This window comes from Kogia breviceps, chromosome 2 (assembly GCF_026419965.1).
Source record: "Kogia breviceps isolate mKogBre1 chromosome 2, mKogBre1 haplotype 1, whole genome shotgun sequence".
Classification (NCBI taxonomy): domain Eukaryota; kingdom Metazoa; phylum Chordata; class Mammalia; order Artiodactyla; family Physeteridae; genus Kogia; species Kogia breviceps.
The window spans coordinates 131941127-131964540 of record NC_081311.1 but is presented as its reverse complement, the minus strand read 5'-3'; the positions used below and the strand labels follow the sequence as shown (position 1 = coordinate 131964540).

General features: G+C 35.5%; 1 protein-coding gene across 12 annotated transcripts in view; it reads right to left on the bottom strand.

Annotated features, from left to right (window-relative positions):
- Nucleotides 1–23414, bottom strand: part of SLC4A10 (solute carrier family 4 member 10) — a 303415-nt gene that overhangs the window by 87461 nt on the left and 192540 nt on the right. For all 12 annotated transcript variants that reach the window (XM_067026174.1, XM_067026178.1, XM_067026173.1 and 9 more), the window contains 7 exons: nt 22096–22253; nt 18958–19045; nt 14690–14836; nt 6027–6127; nt 2886–3060; nt 2163–2296; nt 1516–1761 (listed from right to left, as the gene is read on the bottom strand). In XM_067026174.1, the coding sequence (XP_066882275.1) occupies nt 1516–1761; nt 2163–2296; nt 2886–3060; nt 6027–6127; nt 14690–14836; nt 18958–19045; nt 22096–22253 (1049 nt within the window). The remainder of the gene's footprint in view (nt 1–1515; nt 1762–2162; nt 2297–2885; nt 3061–6026; nt 6128–14689; nt 14837–18957; nt 19046–22095; nt 22254–23414) is intronic.

Genomic DNA, 23414 nt, shown 5'->3' with positions numbered 1-23414 from the left:
TGGTCTTCTATGTCACTTCCTCCAGGAAGTCTTCTTTGAACCTGAAATCTGGGTTAGGTGCTCTTCTGATGTAGTACCATAGTATTCTGGACCAATCCTTTAACACAGCACTTATTCCATTGTGTTGTCTGTTTGTCTGCATTTCCTACTAAACTGGAAGCTCACTGAGAACAGAATATTGTTCATCATTTCCCTAGCACCAAGCACAGTGCCTGGCGTGTAGTAGGTCTGAAAATTCAAGCAGAGGTAATTGCATATCCTCACAAAGATACCCAAATTAGGTGACACTGCTCTCTTTTCAATTAACATGTATCAATGTTACATCTCATTCTGATCAAACTGTTCTTCCCATCTGCCTGTTTTCTGAGTGTCCCTGGCACCTCCTTCATCTGCATTTGAATCCTGTTCACAACACCCTCACCATTTACTTTTATTGGGGAAGTTATTTTATATCCCACTCTGATTTTTTTTTTGTTCTAAAACAGAGATGTACTGTTAAACATATCTCTAATTACCGAGAAAAATTCAAAGTACTAAAAGTCATCTTATTTTCAACTCTATATCATTACATCATTCTTAACAAGACTATAATATTGCACTGTTTTGGCCTAATTTCAACAATTTCAACTTCTAATAGTAAATAAAGATGATAAATCTTCAAAGGAATATTTTGAGGGCCTATCTGAGCAATTTATAAGAAGAGCATTGGTAGTTAATGCTGAGGTTATAATGCCAGAGGTTATGATGCCTGGTAAAGAACATATTGCTTCAAATATTCACTGTTTAAAATGTATATATAATTACAACAAAAAAAATCCTAAAATTAAATCAAAGAAGAGTAACGTAATGTCCACATATACTCTGCAAATACAGCCTTAGAGAAATCCCAAACTGCTGGCATACAAAACTAGAAAGTGTAATAGGTACAATCCCATCTTTAATCCTAAACTGTAATATCACCCTCAACAGGCAATATGTGAGTACTTTTATCATAAATGTCATAGGTTCCAAAAGCAAAAATACATTTCAATTCAGTGATATTTTGTTTAAGGCTTTATCATATTTTCAAACACCAAACTATGCAATTTAGACCCAATGAGTCTCTTTTATCTCACTGCTTTAAATCTGAAATCTTATCTTTCACTACTGTGTTCTTTGGATTACATTACATGGAAAAGGTCCTAAAGGAAGACCAAAATCAAAAATATTTTGAAAAAAAAAACTCTGTATAGTAAAATTGATCTTGGTTCATTATCTACTTAATAGGGAATGCTCGACAAATAAAACTTCAAAAAGTTATTCTTGGCAAAGATGTTATAATGAAAACTCAAGTATTCAGATGAGCAGCTGATTAGATGACTTAAAATCCTGTTCAACTCTGAGAGACCAGGATTTAGGTCATGAATCAATTTAAGGAACTCTATATCTGCTGAGTAAGTTCCTCGTATTTCTTAAAACAATAGCAATATTGGTAGAAAGAAAAGCCCCACAGCCAACAGGGGAAATAGTACTTACGAATATTGTGTCAGCAGTTCCAAATCATTATGCATGTTGATTGGATATGCTTCACTGAGTTCAAACAACTTCTCCAGGGCCTCATAAATGAAAATAATGCAAATAAGAGAAGCAAAAGCTTCTTCAGTAAACCGGGTGATATAGCAGACAAGGGAGCTTGCATCAGTGGCCACAAGTATGATACACAGGATTGCAGTCCAAAGTCCAATACTAGCTCTTAAAGATAGGTATGACAGCCCATATTCTCTAGGAGGGGGAAAAGAACAGTGGAAAGAAGGTCATTTAACAGCTTGCCACCATTTTAAGTAGATGGAAGTAAGTCTAATTCAGGAAGTGAAAGTAAATAAGCTTCACATCCCAAGAGTATCTAAACTCAAGACTTTGTCTGAAAGGAACACCTAAGGGTACAAAACTCAAAGAGGTTTCTCAGTGCTTAGAGCTGAATATAATTTTTTATAAATATTACATAACAATATACATCAATATTTTACTGTTCCTTTATTTCCATGGAGAGACAAAAATGGCAAACTGAATCAAATCAGCAACTTCCACCTCTCTCAACAGATCTCCAAATGTGACGTTGGAAGAAGATTAAATACAGTAGAGAAATAGAAAGGGGCTGAGGGCCAAAAGTATATAACACTTACTTGCAAAATTTAAACAAAATCTTTTCAAACACCAAAACTGGTCCTGTACTGCCTAATATGGTAAGAGGCTGTCCACCAAAGAGAGAATAGGCTATCCCAGTCATGGACGCTCCAAAGAGAGATTCGATTGCACTCTGTGTAGAGATATAAATGATTCCATTATCTAAGCTGTACAGGCTGCGATTATAACTGGGGAGAAAGTACGTAAAATACATGGGTCTATTTTCCCATTGCTATGAAGAGCCTAGCAACCTTGGGCAGGAGGTGGGGTAGGAGGGTAAAAAAGAGGTGGCAGGCAGTCAGCAGACTATGAATGGTAGTGGACAGGGATATGTCCTCTTCCCCTTCCTTATCTCGCTTTTCTTTTGCTTATTAAAAGTTTACATGTATTCATAATAAATGTCTGGCAGAAGCATGGCCTATTATAAATAGGAAAATGGACCTCTTATGAGGCAAGAATCAGAGGCTAAAGCTAGCCTAGGACTGGGGGGCCAGGGATGAGATCAGAACCTGGTGTAAGATAAGAATTAGTTGTTCTGAGATATTCCACTCCCTGATTACCAGTTCCATTAGTTATCTAGGAAATTCGTATGAACTTGATCTGCCAGACCGTACATCAGATCTCTCCTCATAAAGGAATCCAAAATTAAATGCAGACTCATCTAACTATGAATCTTAAAAGCTGATTAAGTTTCAAAGTTCAGAGAAAAGCATAATACATACTATTCGCCCTTCAGTTGCTTCTCCTAGCAGTCCTCCAAATGTGATGACAGGAGACATACACGCGCAGTAGAGAAACAGAAAAGATGCTAAGCACTGCAAGCTGAAAGCATCTCTGAAGTCACTCCAGAAGTATGGAGCTTTTCTTTTGATATCTAAAATAAGTCCCCCAAAAATCCTAAGACAGGGGGGAAAACACAATAGTGACATACAAATATAAAAATCACATATATCAAAATGTTCATTTGCTTTGTTGCCAGGTCACAGTACAGGTTTTCCATCAGCAGAGATGAGACCCATATTAACATGCTAGGTTTTACTATGATGATCTACAGGAATGGCTTTGTACCACTATGTCACTTCAATCCCTAACCAAATATTGTGTCAACAGCCAAAAAAGTCCCAGGTTCTCTCAAACAAGGTTCACAGCTGTTCGTCAGTCAAAATTCAAATAATGAGAGTTAAGGATTACTCTCATCTCTGTGCCATTTTACAACAACCTATTCCTAAAATCAGGCCTACCATCCTCAATCACTGGCAATATTTTCTAGTTGTTTACGTTCCATTTATTGTAGCAGAAAGTGAAGGAGGGAAGGTAAACTGCTTTTTGTACTGTCCAATAGTGAACATCAACTTAGAGAGAAAAAGTGGCATATAACCATGGCTCCAGTTACCCACTCTCTTTGTGAAAAAAAACCCTTGCCAAATAATATTCCAGACAGGCACTTAAATGACCTTGTGGATGACAATAATACTTAGTAGAGAGAGGTAAGTTCCAGAGTTGTTTTCATTTTTAGAAAACTAAGACAGGGACCCTACAATAAGCAACCTAGATAAATGTACTTTTGATCCACTATTGTCTAAACATATTCAAACATCTATCATTCACAAGACAATAATGACCTTATTTGGGATAAATGTATATATTCTAAATATATCCAAAAACCACATTAAAGCATTTGAAGGATGATTTTTTTTGGGGGGGTGGGTGGGGAAGAGAGAAGCATTAAATTGTGAAATATTGCCTAAAATCTGAGGACTAGAACTTTTTAATCTGTTAGAAATGAGAGCATTAAACAGCTATTCTCATTCTTTGAACATTTAATAACAATATGCAGATTTGACTACCAAAAGCTCTTTGTGTTCTACGGGATAAAGATGTCATATTAAAATGAATAAGGCTGTGATTAAGTCCTACATGGAGGTTAAAAAAAACCTATTATGTTCAACATACTGCCAGTATGCTAAATATACTTAGTTTATGGAAAAATATTAAAGTTTTGTTATTTATTTTCTAAATAGGAATATAATCTGGCAATCTAAGAATCACCTCAAAAATGATTGTTCTCTTGAGAAATAAATTCTGATTTGCCTTGAAAAATGTACCTCTTCAGAATAAATTCTATTATTTTTAATTGCCCTAATATAGGCACAATAGTAACATATTAGTAACTATCTTAGTGTTATGTGAGTGATAGAATCATTATGTTTTTCTAGTGATTGTTTCCATCAGAGTGATGTGGAGTAGGAGAGGTTAAGAATGAAATTTCAATTGAAAAAAAAGGACATTTAAAATTCAGAGCAGTTTGCAAAGAACCTGTGAAATTCACACACACAAAGATCACCTTAGGTTAGGTTCCCTTACCTGTGTTTAGTAAAACACATACATAATTTTTATTTGGGGGATCATTTCTGAATGATTTGTTAACTTGCCAAAGTCACAATTCAGAACAGATTTAATCTACGAGTCTATTTATTCATTCAGTTATGATTTATACCCCACCTAATCCCCAAAAGAATTTGAGGTGGTTATGAACTATTACTTAGTAGTTAATATTTATAGGTTTGATAGTACTTTCTATTAGACCACTCTTTTCTAATTAATTACTTATTAGGGTATACATTAGTCTAAATAGCTGTTATATTACTGTGTCATAAACGTGCTTTTAGCAGCATAAATCTAAATCCGGAAGTGGGAGGTCATTGCAGAGAACAGTGCAAGAGCAGCCCAGATGTGCACCAGCAACTCCAGGAGAGCAGATGAGTAATGGATACTTCAAGTCATGTCAGCAACAGAATCTGTGGAAGAACTCTGGAGAAGCGAAGATACCGGATATTGGTGACCTGGGAGGATTTAGGAAGCAGTAAGGAAAAGTGAACTTTGAAAAAAATCTAAGCTATGTGGCATGTTACACCTGAGAGAGAGAAAAACAAAAACAAAAACAAAAATAAAAAGACAGCATTTGAAAATACGAAAGTAAACAGAAGGAGTAACAATGTTTCTAGTAAAGGGAAAAGGAAAAAATTGTTTGAACCATCTCAAATTAGGTAGGGAGCCTGAGGAAGACATTTCCTCAGAGACAAAACATAGATAAAGGGAAAGAACACAGGAGAATTAAAATGCACAGAATTGTCAGGAACTGGAAAGTCATCTTAGAGGACACAGTGAAAGCAGTACAGGAAATGGCCCTGAGGGGCGAGGAGCGCCAATCCTGCAAAGCCTCTGCAATTGCCTTCAATTATAATGGAGGCTGTGTGCACACATTCCCTGAAGAGAGACCCACCCAAAGGTTTCTGATTTTCTGCTCACACATTTCTTGGAGAGAGACAAGCTGTCAAAAAACCACAAAGAATCATTTTAAGAAATAAATTGAAGCTTTCATCTCTTCAAAGATGTGTGATTAGAAAAATAAATCATATAACTTTCAAATTACTACTGTAAAAATAAAAAATACTATTATATACATCCTACTTGCATGTAATGAGAGAGGGTCTGTAAGACTGAGTTCTTGGTATTTATTTTCATTTCCATCTTGAGCTTGAAGTTTTCAACAGGCTCTTTTGGAAAGGGCAACTGACAGTTTTCTTATTCATTCTAAGAATCTGTGAATGTGTTTTAATGCATAGCAATATGAAAGACTAGGTATATATTAAAATGGAATGGTGTATTCACTGTTCTGGTTTAATAATAATGACAATCATTAGTAACTACAGAGAAATCAAATTAATTGGCATATTCATCCCCCAAAGAGTAGGTATCCAAAGTATAAAAACAAATTAGTTCTCAAAACAGCAATTCCCAACACACAAAAAAGGTATATATCATTTGGTCTTTGAAGTTCCATACAAGGGCTTTTCACTAACCTTCCAGTTCGTTGGAGTTCAGGTCCACTATGTCCTCCGTGGGGCTCGGCTTCCCCATGAGCTGCTGTTCCATTTGGTACAGCAGGAATCTTCCTCTTCTCCTGCGGGAAGTTTTTTTGTTTTGTTTTTGTTTTTGAATTTCAGGTGCTAGTTGTAAATAACAAAAACAATTTTTTTTTCCCTTGAGGCAATATTCAGAGTGGCTAAGAACCCAGGCTCTGTTACTCGTTTGTTATATGACCTCTAGAAAGTTATCTAGCCACCTAAAACCTAAGTTCCCTCCTTTTACTGGTGATAATAACAGTATCTATCAGTGTGGCTGAGAGAATGAAATAAGGTGATGAACGTTAATTCATTCTTTCAACTAATATTTATTGAGTGCCTAGTGTGTGCCATTCATTTTTATGGGATGCTATAGATGTAAAGGTGAGCAAGAAAAAGTATTCTGTTAATGGAGACAAACAATAAACCTACAATGTCAGGTAGAGATAGAGATACAAAGAAAATAAAGTAAGAGAAGGGGACAGAGCAAGACCAGGTTTAAGATAGGTCAAGGTGAAGAGGTGTTAGTGGTGTTATATCCCTGGCCTAGTTCAACTGTTCAGTAAGCATTAACTGTTATCATTAGCTATTTTAAAAATATATTTCCCTCTCTGATCCTGGCTCAGATCTTCCTACCCAAGCTTCTTTCCAACACAAAGCGATCCAAAAGACTATTGCAAAAGGAAGCTTCTAATTGAGCCAATGACTAATTAACTGAGGTTATGTAAGTGCTGTGTCCCTATAGGTCTATTCCACCCACTTTTGTCAGTGACAGAGTTTAAAAAATCAGAAAATCCTACCTACTGGTGATCTTGGAGCACACCAATGTGTTCAAAAGTGCTTAAAAGGACAATAAAACAATTTTTAATGGTGAAATTAAACTTTTAACTTGACTGCCATTCCAAAATAGTGTAAACATGTAAACATGTTCTTTGTGTTTAGTGTAAACTTGAACAAGAGTGAATTATCAAATGATCTTATTACAATGGGACATTTAGATAAAATGGTACAGATTTAAAACATGACAAAATATACATTTTGAAATGCACAAAATATAGGAAAGTTCATTGCTTAATATTTTACAATTTCCTGGGTATATAAGTAGGTACAATGAACTGAAGTTCAAAGATAAAAGAGAGTATGTCTGTCAACTGATGAAGGAACTTCCTTTACAGGTAAATTAACTATCATACATCAGTAAAGGGCTGTAATAGTGGCCCTCAGTACCCTCAATGCTCAATAATCACCTAGGGAAAGATTTCTTAGCAAGCCTCAAAAGGCAAGTGATATTTGTTCTTCTGGGGAATTATCCCTGACTGCATAAATTAATTCATTGTTTTACAATGGGAAGAGCTATACACTGATAAGGCAAGTGATAAGCCATGAAAGATACTCATCACTCTAAAGTAACAATTTTCTCAAGGAGTGGTCATCTTCTAGTAAGACAAAAAGGTTTTTGAAAAAAGAATTATGTATGTATAGTACCAATGAATATTCTGAGGAAAATATAGGAAATTTTTGTTTGTTTGTTTTTCAGACTTTTTTTTTTTTTTTTGGCCAAGCCACGCAGCCTGAAGGATCTTAGTTCACCGACCAGGGATCAAACCCGGGCCATGGCAGTGAATGCGCCAAGTCCTAACCACTGGACTGCCAGGGAATTCCCCAGACATTTTAAGTAAAATCAATAGGTGAGTAGATATTTGACTAGGCAAATAAACAATTTATTAATTCAGTCAACAAACACTTATTGGGAGCCAATTTGTGTCAGGTTCTAGGCTGCACCACTGTATACCTGGGGACAAATCAGGCCTGTGGAGCTTATGTTCTAATGGGGAAGGCAAACAGTAAACAAATAAACATGTAAGTAAATTAATTCTATAGTGTGTTAAAAAGATTAAAAACCAGGGAGAGTTTGGGATTAAAATATACACACTACTATATATAAAATGGATAACCAACAAGGACCCACTGTATAGCACAGGGAACTATACTCAATATCTTGTAATAACCTCTAATGGAAAAGAATCTAAAAAAGAATATATATATGTGTGTGTATATATATATAAATAACTGAATCACTTCGTTATACATCTGAAACTAACACAAGTTTGAAATCAACTATATTTCAATAAAAATTTAAAATAGGGCTTCCCTCGTGGTGCAGTGGTTAAGAATCCGTCTGCCAACGCAGGGGACACAGTTTCGAGCCCTGGTCCGGGAAGATCCCATATGCCACAGAGCAACTAAGCCCATGCGCCACAACTACTGAGCCTGCGCTCTAGAGCCCGCGAGCCACAACTACTGAAGCCCGCGTGCCTAGAGCCCGTGCTCCGCAACAAGAGAAGCCAACGCAATGTGAAGCTCATGCACCGCAACGAAGAGTAGCCCCCACTCGCCACAACTAGAGAAAGCCTGAGTGCAGCAACAAAGACCCAACGCAGCCAAAAATAAATTTAAAATAAATAAATTTTAAAAAAAGATGTCTTAAAAAAATTTTAATAAATAGGTAAATAAATAAATAAAATTTGTTTCCAAGTTTCTTCTGATATCTCCAACCTGAATTATTAGAAAGAAACGCTGAACAGATCTGCTTCTTCCTTTTGGGGATTGAGAGAGGTTTGGTGGATTTAATAAGATCCCTGAGATGTCCATATTTATGTAGCATTATGTACATGCCAGATTCTAGAGAGAGATATGATATCAAATTTTTTTTCAAATGCAGAATATATAATAAAGAAAAAATAAAAAAATAAAAACTATGGAAAAGTAAAAATTTAGAGCAGACCAAGGTGGGGGGGGTGTGAGGTATAGGGAGGAGGAACTGGCAATTACAAATAGAGTGTCATTTGAGAAAAACTTGAGGGAGTCAAGAGAATTAGCCATAGAATAACTAGGGAACATCCAAGCAAACAGCCAGTGGGATAGACTTAAGGCAGGAGTGTGGCTGCAGGGTTTGAAGAACAAGGAGGCCAGAGGCCAAGGAGAGGAGTGAGCAAGAAAGAGACAGGAGACAACTGAGAGGTGAAGGGAAACCAGACTCTATAGGTTTAGTAGAATGTGGTAAGTATTTGGCTTTTATTCTCAGTGAAATGAGGCTCTTTTGCAGGATTTTAAGGAAAGGAGTAGCATGACCTAACACTCTGGCTGCTGTGTTGAGAACAGATTCTAGGGGCCAAGGGTAGAAACAAGGAGACTGGTTAGGAGGCTATTTCAGTAATCCAGGAGAAAGATGATGATAGCTTGAACTAGGGGGGGTGGCAGTGGCAACAGCGAGAAATCGTATAATTCTGGATAAATATTGAAGGCAATGCCAAGAGTATTTCCTGGCAGAATTGAAGTCGGGTATAAGAGAGAAGAATAAAAGCTTCTGGCAGGGTCAATTTTAAGTATTGAGTTAACACTTATTGAGATGGGAAGGTACAGATGGAACAGATTTTGAGAAAAGATCAGAGTTTCTTATATTCTTCAGGAAACATTATATTGCCTTTTATAATATAAATGCAAAGATGTATATAGTCACAGAAATAATACAATCTATAATTCAGTTCCAACTTTGGCATGTTGAATTTTAGATATCTAAAAGACATCCAAGTAGAGACACAAGATAGGCATTTGGATAAGTAACTTGCAAGTGCAAGGTGAAAAATAAATTTGGGAGAAGATTTAAAGCTATAAGATTGGATGATATTACCAAGAGAATGAGTGTAGAGGAGAGAAGACCACTAAGGACTGAGCCCTGCATCACTTCAATATAAAGAAATCAGAGAGAAGAGGGGGAACAAGCAAATGAAACTGAGGAGTGACCAGTGAGTTATAAAGAAAACCAAGAGTGTGGGGTTTCGGGAGCCAAAGAAAAGAAAGTATATCAAGGAAAAGGGAGTCATCAATTCTGTCAAAGGCTGCTGATTGATAGGCTAAATAAAATATAGACTGAAAATTGACCTTGGAATTTAGCATTGTGGAGGTCTTTGGCGACTTTCATGTAAGTAAATTTTAGTAAAGTGATGGGGGCAAATGCCTTATGGAGGTAGGTTTAAGAGAGAATTGAAGGATAAAAAAGAATGAAATCTTGCCATTTGCAACAACAACAATGGATGGACCTAGAGGATATTACAGTAAGTGAAATAAGTCACACAAAGACAAATACTAATACAATCTCATTGATATGTGGAATCTAGAAAACAAAGCAAACAAACAAACCAAACCAAAACAGATACAGAGGCAGAGAACAAATGGGTGGTTGCCAGAGGGGAGGAGGTGTGGGGATGGGTGAAATAGGTGAAGGGAATTAAGAGGTACAAACTTCTAGTTGGAAAGTAAATAGGTCATGGGGATGTATTACACAGCATAAGAATGTTGTCAATAACACTGTAATAATTTTATATGGGGAAAGATAGTTATTAGACTTACTGTGGTGATCACTTCATAATATATTTAAATATCGAATCACTATGTTGTATGCCTGAAACTAACATAATATTGTACTTCAACTATATTTCAATTAAAAAATGAGAGAATTGGAGGAGAGGAATTGGAGGCAGATAGTACAGAGAACTCTTCTGTTGCATTGGGTTATAGAAGGGAGCAAAGAAAAGGATGAGTAGCTGGCAGTGACAGTGGCATTGAGAATTCTTTTTTTAAGATTTACAATTTAACAATGTTGTTTGCTAATAAAAGTGATATAATACAGAACAAAAGACCTGATGATATAGGGGAGAAAGAGGAGGATTGGGGAGTAATGTTTTTGAGTAGGTATGAAGAGATGGGATCTACTGCACAGACAGAAGGCTGACTTTGGATAATTCATCAATAGTAATATATGGGAAGGCAGAGAATGTAGGTGCTGGCAGTAGATAAATATGGTTTTGGGAATCTACAGAAGTTCTCTTTTGATTATTTTAATTTTCTTAGGGAAGTAGGAAGCAAGTCAACATCTGAAAGTCAGAAAGCATGTGCTGAAGGTTTGAGGAGAGAAAACAGGTGTGAGATAGTCATGTAGAGAGAATGGATTGAACTTGGGAAGCAGAGTATAATGAACTTGTAATATAAAGGGCCTATCTGAGGTATATGGTCATGAATTATATGAGATTAGTCAATGTAGTTGTATGTTTTCCTTCAGCCACTCTCAGCTGCATCAGTGGAGGTATAGACCAAAGAACTGAATTCACACAGTGTTGTGGTTTTGACAAGCAAGTAAATGGCATGAGAGAAAAGCAAGGAAGTTGAGGGTATACACAGGGGAGTGATTATAATGACTGATACAATGTTCTAACAGTATTTTCAAGGGTATTCCTTGAGGTGACTGTTTATTCTTCTCTTAACTGAAAGTAAAAAATAGTAAAAAAATACTGTGATTTGCACATTCTGGAAGAATAAAAACCATGGAGATTATCCCATGGAGGAAAATATTATTTGAATGAATAGGAAGTCAGAGTGCTTAATTTATTTCAATTCATTTTAATCAAAGAAAACATAGTTTCATAGTATCTATTATTCAATTCCAGCATACAGTTAAAAAATACTAATGTTGTAAAGAAACACAGTGTATCTAATTCAAACTCATTATATAAAATTGTGTTGTCTAACATTATAGTAACTAACTACACTTGGCTATTTAAATTTAAGTTAATTAAAATTAAAACTTCAGTCCCTCAGTTGCAGTAGCCAAATTTCTAGTGCTCAGTAGTGGCTTGGCTTATTAGATAGCATAGATATAGAACATTTCTATGATTGCAGAAAGTTCTGTTGGACACACTGATATAGAACACCAGTACAGAAAGGTTACGGCATCTGTTTAAGATCATACAAATAGATAATAGCAGAACCCCGGTGCCTTGATTCTTAATTCAATGTTCTTTCTACTACTGCCTCTCAATACCCAGAATCCAACAATTAATCCTGGTTTTAAAGTCTCATAAAATTAATTTTGAAAATACAAAGCTCCTATGCCTCTGCTTGCCTCAGAAACATCATTTCTCAAAGGGAAGGTGCTTTCAAAAATGCTTGACGGGGCTTCCCTGGTGGCGCAGTGGTTGAGAATCCGCCTGCCGATGCAGGGGACACGGGTTCGTGCCCCGGTCTGGGAAGATCCCACATGCTGCGGAGCGGCTGGGCCCGTGAGCCATGGCCACTGAGCCTGTGCATCCGGAGCCTGCGCTCCGCAAAGGGAGAGGCCACAACAGTGAGAGGCCCGTGTACCACAAAAAAAAAAAAAAAAAAAAAAAAAAATGCTTGACGTTAGGGCTTCCCTAATGATGCAGTGGTAAGGAATCCACCTGCCAAAGCAGGGGAAAGGGGCTCAAACCCTGATCTGGGAAGATCCCACATGCTGCGGAACGGCTAAGCCCGTGTGCCACAACTACTGAGCCTGCGAGCCGCAACTACTGAGCCCATGTGCCACAACTACTGAAGTCCATGTGTCTAGAGCCCATGCTCCGTAACAAGAGAAGCCACCACAATGAGAAGCTGGCGCACTGCAACGAAGAGTAGCCCCTGCTCGCCGCAACTAGAGAAAGCCCGCACGCAGCAATGAAGACCCAACACAGCCAAAAATAAAATAAATAATTTTTTTTAAAAATGCTTGACTTTAGTTTTTAATGTTTGAAAACCAAATTGGTGTTAACAAGTGAATTTTTTTTTTTTTTTTTTTTTTCAGTATGTGGGCCTCTCACTGTTGTGGCCTCTCCCGTTGTGGAGCACAGGCTCCGGACGCGCAGGCTCAGCGGCCATGGCTCACAGGCCCAGCCGCTCCACGGCATGTGGGATCTTCCCGGACCGGGGCACGAACCCGTGTCCCCTGCATCGGCAGGCGGACTCTCAACCACTGCGCCACCAGGGAAATCCAACAAGTGACTTTTAAGGTCTCATATTTAACATATTAGTATTTTCACTAAATTTTTCTGAATAACATCAATTAAAGAGATTCTTTCTTATTATTTCAAGAAGCATTATACTGCCTTTGCTAATACAGTAAGTGCAAAGATGTATGCAAGTACAAAAATAAGACCATCTAAACCCTTAAAATTACTCTTTAAGCAACTTACTTTGTTTTAGTAGTAGATCAACTGAAATGGTTAAGTAGTACACCTGCTCATTTACCCACCTCTGGCTAACCAGAAAAGCTTCTATGTCTAGAGCTGGGTCAATTAGGCCATCTGTTACTTCAACTAAGGCAGCACAGTCAACTACTAAGGCAGCTGGACTCCACAGGGACAAGAGCCAAAGGCAAGGCTTGGGTAGATGACAGCAGAGAGAGTTGGAGGAGGCAGATTCAATAGGAATAGAGATGGCAATATGAGTGGCTTAAGACATCTGGGCCACCACTCTCAACAAAGACATGCCTGCAATAAGAATCTCACCCCAAACAACAGCAATGGTCTTTATTTCTATCTTTCTGCATTGTATAACAAGTAAAATGCACATTAGATTTTTATAGGGAGAATTTTTACAATTTTCACACCATATGCCCACACCAAAGTAATAGAAACAAAAGAATTATTTTAAAAATTCTTCAAATCATAAATATGATTAACAGTAACAGGGAGTTTTCCATGCAATATGACTAAATCATGCCTTTGAATTTTTCTAACACTTGCCAATTTCAAAGTGATGTATCAGAATATGGAAAGACAGTAATGAGCTTTCTCTCAAGCATATTTTCTATTTTTACTAAAATTTCAATTTTCCTCCAGTATAGTATGTTTTAAGGTGGATCTAAAATCTTTCCAGGCATATGGGACTGTTATTTAGTAGAATATCATCAATACACCAAATCTGTGTTGAATAGGAAGAAGGAAGATTTTACAACTTCATATCCCTGCCTTTTCAGAGATTTATTAGGTTCTGGTACCAATTCAAATGTGGTGGGAAATTTAACTCATTTCTGACACTATTTACCCAGAAATAGCATCAGATTCCACAGGTCAAGGGCTCAGTCCTGCAAGACTGCCCACCAATCAGATCCCATTTCAGGTTGTTGGTGCTTCCGATCAACTGGCTATAAATCTGAGGGTTCCCATGAACCCCTTCTCAGGTTCAACTAATTTGCTGGGGGGGCTCAGAGAAGTCAGAGAAACATTTTATTTACACGATCACCAGTTTTATCATAAAAGGATATAACTCAGGAACAGCCAGATGGAAGAGATGCATAGGACAAGGCATGGGGAAAGGTCAAGGAACTTCCATACCCTCTCCAGGCACACCAATCTTCCCAATCTCCATGTGTTCACCAACCCGGAAGCTCTCTGAACCCTGTCCCTTTGGGGTTTTGTGGAGGCTTCATTACACAGGCATGATTGATTAAACCAATGGCCATTTGTGATTGAACTCAACTCTAGCCCCTCTCACCTCCCTGGAGGTAACCTCCAGGGAGTAACCTCATTAACATAACAAAAGACATCTTTGTTGCTTTCATCACTTAGAAAATTCCAAGCATTTCAGGAGCTCTGTGTCAGAAATAAGGACAAAGGCCAGATATATGTTTGATATTATAAATCACAATATCACAGAAGTTATAATTTAAATCATTTGAATCTTTGGATTCATTATACTATTTTAGTACATATATTTAAAACACAACAAAATGATGGTAGTTTTTTAAGAGTATTTTCATGTATACATACCTGGGAAGGAACATTTTTGGGAGGCTCTATTCGAATGCTTGGATCCCATTCTCCAGGAGGGAGAACAGTAACCTGATCCAGAAATTCATCAATTCCTGATACCAAGTCGTTACGATCTTTAGCTTTGTAAGCAACATCATGAAATACCTATAGAAGGAAAATAATCATTTATAGATAAAAAACAATTATAAAATCTTAATGTGTTCTTTGTTTTCATCTCCCAGTTATCTCACATGTGATTATAACAATTTGAATAAGAAGGTCTAACTAAAGAAGTTTTTAGTGTAAAATACTATAGCTTAGCTTATTCTATGATTGCACACATTTATTTTTTCTTAGAATGCTAGGTGAATGTTGAAATTTCTGGTGGCAAGAGTAAGAGAAGGGAAAGGAAGATAGAAGGAAGCTCATTAAACTATAATTAATGATTCAAGTTTGGCAAACATTGTTTAAATATGTGTAAATCAAATTTCCTGAAAGAAGCCCTTGCTTTAAAATAGAGATACAAATTTATAGAATATATTAGAAATGTTAACAATATTTATACCATGGCATAAACTAATGCTAACCATTGAATAAATGATGGACTAATCAATAAATGATAATAAGCCAAGTAATTATATAAAAGTGAAATTGGATCTTTACCCACATCCCACACAAAAAGCAATTCTAGGTATTAAAAACTTAAATATGAGAGTTAAAGTATTAAACTCATTGGACAGAATATAGAAGGATATATTTATTACCTAAGGGTAAGCAATAATACAAACCTCAAAGATTTAGCACATAATTTTTGCTGTTCTTCAAGGGAAAAAAAAAAAGAGGTGTTCAATAATGTCAAATGCCAGTAAGAGATCAAGTGACATGAGTACTGAACACAGGATAGTATATTTCATAAATGGTGACCTTACAGAAAGCAGTTTCAGTAGAGTGGTAGTGACAAAAATCATACTGTAACACACTGAGATAAATGAAGTTATGATATTCAAGACCAAGTAAAGATCAGTCTTTCAAAACTCTTGAGATTCAGATTCATTCAACATTTCTGTGGTACATGCTATGTTAAGGAGTAAGAAATTTTAAGGATGGGACAAACCTGGACTTTTATTTCATACGTATTTCTTAAGTAGCTACTATATGTTGGGCATGTTTGCTAATTGAACAGAACAAGTCAGTGTTGACTTAAGAGCTAGGTGATAGAGAAAATTATTAGTGCAAAAATCCAAAACAAGAAAAAGAATCCCTTTTTTTTTGTTTTTGCTTTTATTTTTATAAAACTATGTTATTTATGTTAATATACAGTGACTTTACTATTATTTTAAAATAAATTCACAAATACACTTTTTAAAATTCTCAGTTTTCAGTTCTCTTATGATAAATATCAGCATACTTATCTATATAAATATAAACAAAAGCTCTTTGGAATGCTTAATAATTTTTAAGACTATAAAAGGATTAATAAATTGGTAGTAGTGCCAATAAACAAAATCATATGATTTATTTCTAGTAATGCTCTACAGGAAGGAAGAAAATAGATTACACTGACTCAAGATAAGGTGTTGCTAGGATGACTAGAACATTCAGTCATTAATTCGTTTAAAAAAAAATTTACTGAACCCTGACTGAGGGCCAGACACTACGTTAAGTTTGAAGATACAAAAGGAAAAGACAGTCTACCTACAAGAAGTTCCTGGTACAGAGAGGAAAAGAACAAACAGAGCTTAGTCAACAAATACTTATTTGAGCACCTGACAAAATCAGGGAACAAAAATGAATATTAAGTGGTAACTGCTCTCATGGAATTTACAGCTTAATAGGGCAATACAATTCACCATTTTCTTAACTAAACTGTAGGAATCAACATATTGAATTTTATTCTTAATGAGTATAATTGTTCAATGTATTTCAAAGCAGTTAGATAAGTAGAACAATTTCTCCACCTGGGCTTTGAACAATAAAACGTTTTTTCTTTTTTTTAAGTATTTAAGCATTTTTTAATATTCAATGAATGTACTGTCATAATTTAAATGTCCTATTATAATTAACAGCTCTCATTTTTAGAGTAATTTTCTGGCTGAGTTTCTGCATCTCTATCCCACTTCTCACAGAGAGTTAAACAAATTGCCCAAAGCTAAGCTCTAAACTTTCAAGTCTAAAGGATTCATGTTTGAGCCTTCATTCAAGAGCTGATGCTTGTTCTCAAATTAGGTAGTTCTCATTTACCAAGGAAATAGATGGAAGTCCTTTCTCTGCTCTCATTCTAAATCTAAAATTTTAAAACCATGCATGTTTCTCTGTTGTTCTGTCTACTTGATTAGTCAAAAACTTTGGAATTGACTTTTTTCTTTTGAGAAAATCTTGACTCCTAATTGGGGAAATGAAGTATTAGGAAGAGAGATAACTTGAGTATTTATGCACAATATGCTCCTCTCACCACATAAGATGTCCCATGCCCCAGAGATATCTCAATGTAATATCTTAATGTCTTAGATGTGGAAACATAATATACCATGAAACATATGTGCATGAAAGTGACAGTAGTTAAATTATGACACAGTGTCATTTATTTTTCAATACTGTAAAAATTGCAAAATGTTAATCAATATGGAAACACTAAAAGTAAAGATACTGTCGGTGCCTTCTCATAGAGAGCTCTACTAGAACAGGTTTGTGGAACTCATGAAGCCCTTTTGTCACTCTCCTGTCTTCTCCCAGATTTCCTCAACAGAATATGTTACTCTTTATAGTAGGCTAAGTAGTGTCTTCTCAAAATATATGTCCACCTGAACCTCAGAAAGTGATCTTATTTGGAATAAGGGTCTTTGCAGATGTAATTAAGGATCTCAAGATGAGATCATCCTGGATTAGGGTGGGCTCTACATCTAATGACATGTGTCCTTATAAGAGACATAAGAGACAGAAAAGGAGAAGACACACAGAAATACAGGGGAGAAGGCCATGTGAAGACAAAGGCAGAGACTGGAATTTTGCTGCCACAAGCCATGGAATGACAGGAGCCACCAGAAGCTGGAGAGACAGGGAAAGACTTTCTCCTAGAGGTTCCAGAGAGAATGTAGCCCTGATGACATTTTGACTTCAGACTTCTGGCCCCCGAAAATATGAAAAAATAAGTTACTTTTGTTTTAATTACTCAGTTTGTGGTAATTTTTTATGCATAGGAAACGAATACACTCATTAAGTTGGTTCTTTCTGAAACAGATGAAAATGTTTTTCTTCTAGCTTTTCATTTCCTATGTGTAAATATCAATAATGAATTCATATAAAACCAATAAACATAATTTGAACAGATATAATAGAAGAATTTATATTGAACCCCCAACACAAGTTCAAATTTTCAGATTTCATAAAACTAGGAAAAGTTATATGTAATACTAATTAGCTCTTTTCAAAGATTTCAAGTATCAGAAGCCATGTATTTCAATAAATAAATTATTAAATTATTTGGATGATATTCTAGAAATGTATAATCTCTTTGTTATTTACTACTGAATTTTGAATTTATGTCCCTTCTGTGATTTTTGCATATGCTCTTCTTTTACAATAAAAACAATAAAATAATAAAGATTTTCCTAACGTGCTGTAGAATCCAAGAAACCAGTTATATGATACTACTTTTTATGTTTATTTTTATGATCTTACATTTTTGAGACACATATCTCTTTGAGAAGCTGATGAAATCTTTTTCCAGTCCAAGAAAACTACACACAAATTTTTGTACATAGAAAAATTTGTGGGCTGTATCAGAGATCACAGGCCTCTTGAAATCTTCAGCTCCTCTAATGGTTAAAAGACTCCCAGGTTAAAAACATCTACATTTAGGCAATTATAAAGAGAGTTGATAGACGTTGCATGGCTTTTGGTGTCATGTATACTATTCAGATAAACTGACATTTTTTTTTTTGAGACCTTAAAATTATTTTGCCCCAAACAAGACCTGCAGTGATATTTACAATGGTGATCACTTTGGCAACACATATGCTACAAGGGGAATATTAATAAATACATTCTAAATGTCACTAAATAACAAATTTTCTTTAGAGTATGAGGTTTTAAAATGTTCACGTGTGTGAATTTATTACCCCCTTTGAACAAATTTTTCCAAAGGAAATTTTATAGTACAAGCATTTAAAAGAAGGGGAATTCAATACAGAGAAATCTGATTCACAGCAAACTGTCATGAATACAGAACTCCAAAAGTTAGGTGTACCTAGTAAAGGGAAATGTTCCCAATGAACTTGAATAAATACCTCATCTGTCATTAGGGTTGCAATTGATCTGCCAATCTCATGGTACTGTTGCCCCTTTCCCAGGGGTCCCAGGAGAATGAACAAAAATCTGTAATTAAGAAGAAAAAACACAAATGTTTCAAGGTAGAAATAAAAAATAATTTTAGTAGTACAGAATCACTCATCTCAAAAGAATTACTGAAGATAGGGATTTCGATGTAAAATAGTTCCATATTTTTCCACAGGTTATTATTATTACAGGTTTTGAAATATTTTATGATGTTTCAAAATGACTCATGCTTGAGATCCTTGAGCAATTGGAATCGTGGTTATTTTGCTCTGTTTCCTTCATTTAGTTACCTATCGTACCCACACAGTTGTTAGTGTGAATTTTTAGGATTCTATAATCCTTAGAGGAGAAAGTTGAGAAAAGTAAAATCTGATTAAACCTTTCTGAATTGTAAGAAAGAGAACTCACTGATGTGTAAATTGTAGAATTAGGTAGAAGGGGAAAAAGGTAATACAGTAGTATAAACAATGAAAGAACATAGGGTCAAAAACACAGTAGGTGTAGGTAAATTTACATTAAATAGAAAAAATGATTTCCAGGAATCAAAGATCAGTTAGGATAAAAAAAAAACTAAACTATTAATTCCAATGCTGCAGGAATAAAAGTAGCAGCTGAACTGTGATATTCCATCTCAATTAGGTTGAAAGTCTAGCAAATACATCATCACAACTGGAGCTTTTGAAGAAATTAACATGTGTTTTAACTTTGGAGGACCAGTAATTGTCTTATCTCTGAAAAGGTCAATGCTACAGGGAAATTGTGAGAATTTTAAGATGACCTATATTCTGTAATATAACTCTACAGTATTCATTTGTTAAATGGTTCTGGCTCTTAAGTGTGAAGACTAATGGCTTTTTAAAGTGTGCTAAAATAGGTACTACAATTCTACCTTTCACTTAGTTATAAACTTTAGAGATTGTACATGTTTTTACATGATGCATATATTACACAGTCTTAGAGGATGTGACATTAATTTTTTGTGTCAGATGTTACTGAATCCAAGTTAACTTCTGCTATACAGAAATGTCTACTATACATTTAAAACAGGAATAATTTAGTGTGGTGGCAGATGCTTTATCAAGTATAGTACTTTCAAGAAATTTCCTAACCTATGTACATCCTGCTACTTTTCAGGTTTCTATTCCATGGGCTATTTATAAAGTCCTAAAATTATTTTCTGACATTTTTACTATGTGTTACTGTTATATACACGGTGTGCCCTTTTGTCCTCCTAAGACAGGATAATTAGGAACCTTGAATAGCTTTCTTTATTTTATTTGTCTAACTAATCTTCTTCTATTTTTCACCTTTCCAAACTAGTCTAGTCTTTTAAACCTCTCCTCATACCGTGGCTCTACTGTGCCCCTAATTTTTCCTCCATTGTTCTGTAGACACATTTTGCTATGTCAGTATGAAATGAGGTCACCTAAACTTTACAGTTTTCAAAGTGAGGGTATATAACCCCATCATGGCTTTTCTCTACTCCTGGGAATTTTCCTTTTCTTTCCTTTGAAACACAAGAGCTATCATTGTCATAAATATCCATCATTTACTCAGAGTTCATCGGATACCTTCCTAAGTGGTAGAACAAGAATGCACTGCTTGGAAGATGCAAAAGAATTTTAATCTACTAAAGTAATACCTCTATGGTTAGTAAGTTTCACATCTTAAATCTGAATCCCCAATTCCCAGAAACTCTGAATAGATTACAGGGTGTAAATATGTGTAAAAATGCAGCCTTAATCCTACAGTCAGAGGCCACCTTAATGTGCCCAGTTCATCCTTCCCCTTTCTTAATAAAAGTTGGTATGTATCAGAAGTCTCAGTAGCCCTCCGACAGGATGAACAGACACTTCTCTCTATAACCTGAATTGGTAACTAGCTACCTGCCTCAAATCTGTTCTTGCACAGATTCAGGAAGAGGCACTCAAACACTGAATCCTCTTTCAGTCAGCTGAGTTCTAATAAAATGAGGCCTCTCCTGACTAAACTATTCCATATTTTTGGAATATCTTAACCACAATCAAAACACAGAGTGATGTAATCTGCTATGTTTTAAGGCCAAAGGTCCACAGAAGAAACATTCTACAAACCCAGTTGCCACAGCACCTGAACTTTTCATCAATTTAACTTGGCTAAGGCATTCAGTGTTTGGACGAGGAGGCATATTACAGCATCTGAAATAATTATAGCATCAAACAAAGGGCAGCAGTCACGTAGGAAATGGGGTCCTACATAGATATGTTTTGCCATGGGAACAGGATCAGAGTGAAAGGCTGTCTATATACAGGAATCGCATTTGATGGAGGGAGAAGGAAAGAAAACAAGGTCCCCTGGAGGAATTGCTAGGAACCTAATGTTCTGTAGACAATATTCTTTTTTCAATTTGCCCAAGGACAGTCTTATCTCTATAACATAGAGATAAATAATAAACAACAAAATTCAGTTTGTATTGTGGTAAAGTTGTTAGTTTTTATGTTCAGCTGAATGAAAAACAAGTTCAGGTAATCAAATTAAATTTGTATTTTGATTCAGATTCAACCACAGTACCATGACGCTACTACCAATGGTTCTTAAGACTCTATGTATGTGAAGTATACTATGCCTAAGATTGAATCTTACAGTACATTAGACACAGCAGGTAGTATCCTAATGATGGCACTTACATGTACTCTGAGGGCCTACTCAGTCAAGCATAAGGCAGGCCTTGAAAACTTTGATCTTTTTAAGTACGATCACACTCATAAACAGGATCCCACAGTCTAATGCAATCTTTGAGAAAAGCCTAATACTTTATCACTTTTCACCAAAATTGTAAGAAAGGATTTATATGGTGATATAGACCAGGGTATTCAGAGATGAGGAGCATGCCTAAAAGAAAACATAGAAATTTGAGAGGAAGGAGGAAAGGACTGAATAATTTTTAAAGCACTTTTTGCCCTCCTCCACAAACAAGAAGAAACAATAGTTTTGTCGATTACACTTTAGTTTGTAGAAAAAACTCTCAGAGGAAACTATATTTACACCTTTTTTTTCCCCACAAATAAATGGCTTAAGAAAAGTGCAAAAGATGCTCTTATACTTTTTACCTGGTTGGGATTGGGACTTCAGCCAGTCCTTGAAGCAATATAGCTGGAGACAACCTGACAAACGCAACTACAGTTCGATCCAAAAATTCCAATTCCCCAACTAAGATGTTTGAAGCTTCAGCACCTGGAGGAATCTTCTTCATAAAATGCAGATCAACCTGAGATCATCACAAAGTAAATTAAGGTAAATCAAAATTGGAAAAATTTGTTAAATCATATCCTAGCATTTCACACATGGTAAGCCATCAATAAATATAGTTTAAATAAATATTGCTTATATAAATATAGTTTAAATAAATTTAAAAATAGTTAAACATCTTACTTGCCCCTTAAAAAAAAAACTTTTTTCTTTTACCTCGTATTTTTCTAATTTGTCATTAATACGTTGAATACTCTAGTTTCTTTATTCAATATTTTTAAAAGATTCTTTTTCAGCATCAATAATCTTTAAATTTTCAGGGAGAAAAGAGTATGTGTTCAATTAAATGAATATACTTTAATCTTAATTTAACTAGCATTTGTCAATAGATTTAAATATTTGCATACTACATTATCTTAATTTTGTGCACAATACATTTCAATTAATTTTCAAAATATGCCTATTTCAAAAGAAATATAATCATGATTCTCCTTATAGTATAAATTATGACTTTAGTCTTCAACTTTATCTTAATTGTTCTATATCCTTCAAATTCTATACTTGGCTTGATCAATCTTCAATTTTAATTTCTCATCAGAGAATTTAGATATGGCAGAGCAAAGGAAACAAGAATAAAAATATTAACATTTGGAGTTGCTGAAGAGCCATTGTTGAATTTCTGATATGAAATGTCTGTGACTGAAATGAATGCACACAAAACAAAAACTTCATTAACAAAAAGAAATGCTTGGAGTAAAGGGTGAAGTCTGAAAATGAATGTAAAATATTCTTAAGCATAAATATTAATTTTCATACAGAGAGCCTCAGTGAAAACCAAGCAGTGATTTTAAAGTCAATTTTACAAGGCCTATTTCTTGTTTCTAATTCATTTGAGTTGCTTTTAATGGAAACCTGTTTGCAGGGAGAATAATAGTTTAACTGCTGTAATAATTGTTTTTATGCTCTCACGTTAATGAAATGGGGACCAAAGATCAAAGTGGGAAGAGGAGAGAGAGACAGAGACAGAGAGAAGGAAAAGGAGAAGGAGAAAGAGAGGGGGGGGATGAAGGGATGAGGAGGAAGTGGAGGGGAAGGGAGAGGGAAATTAAGAGGAAGAAGAGGAGAGAGGGAGAGAGAGAAGAGCTCTGGCAAATACAATGAGGCCAACAAGACTTTTTTT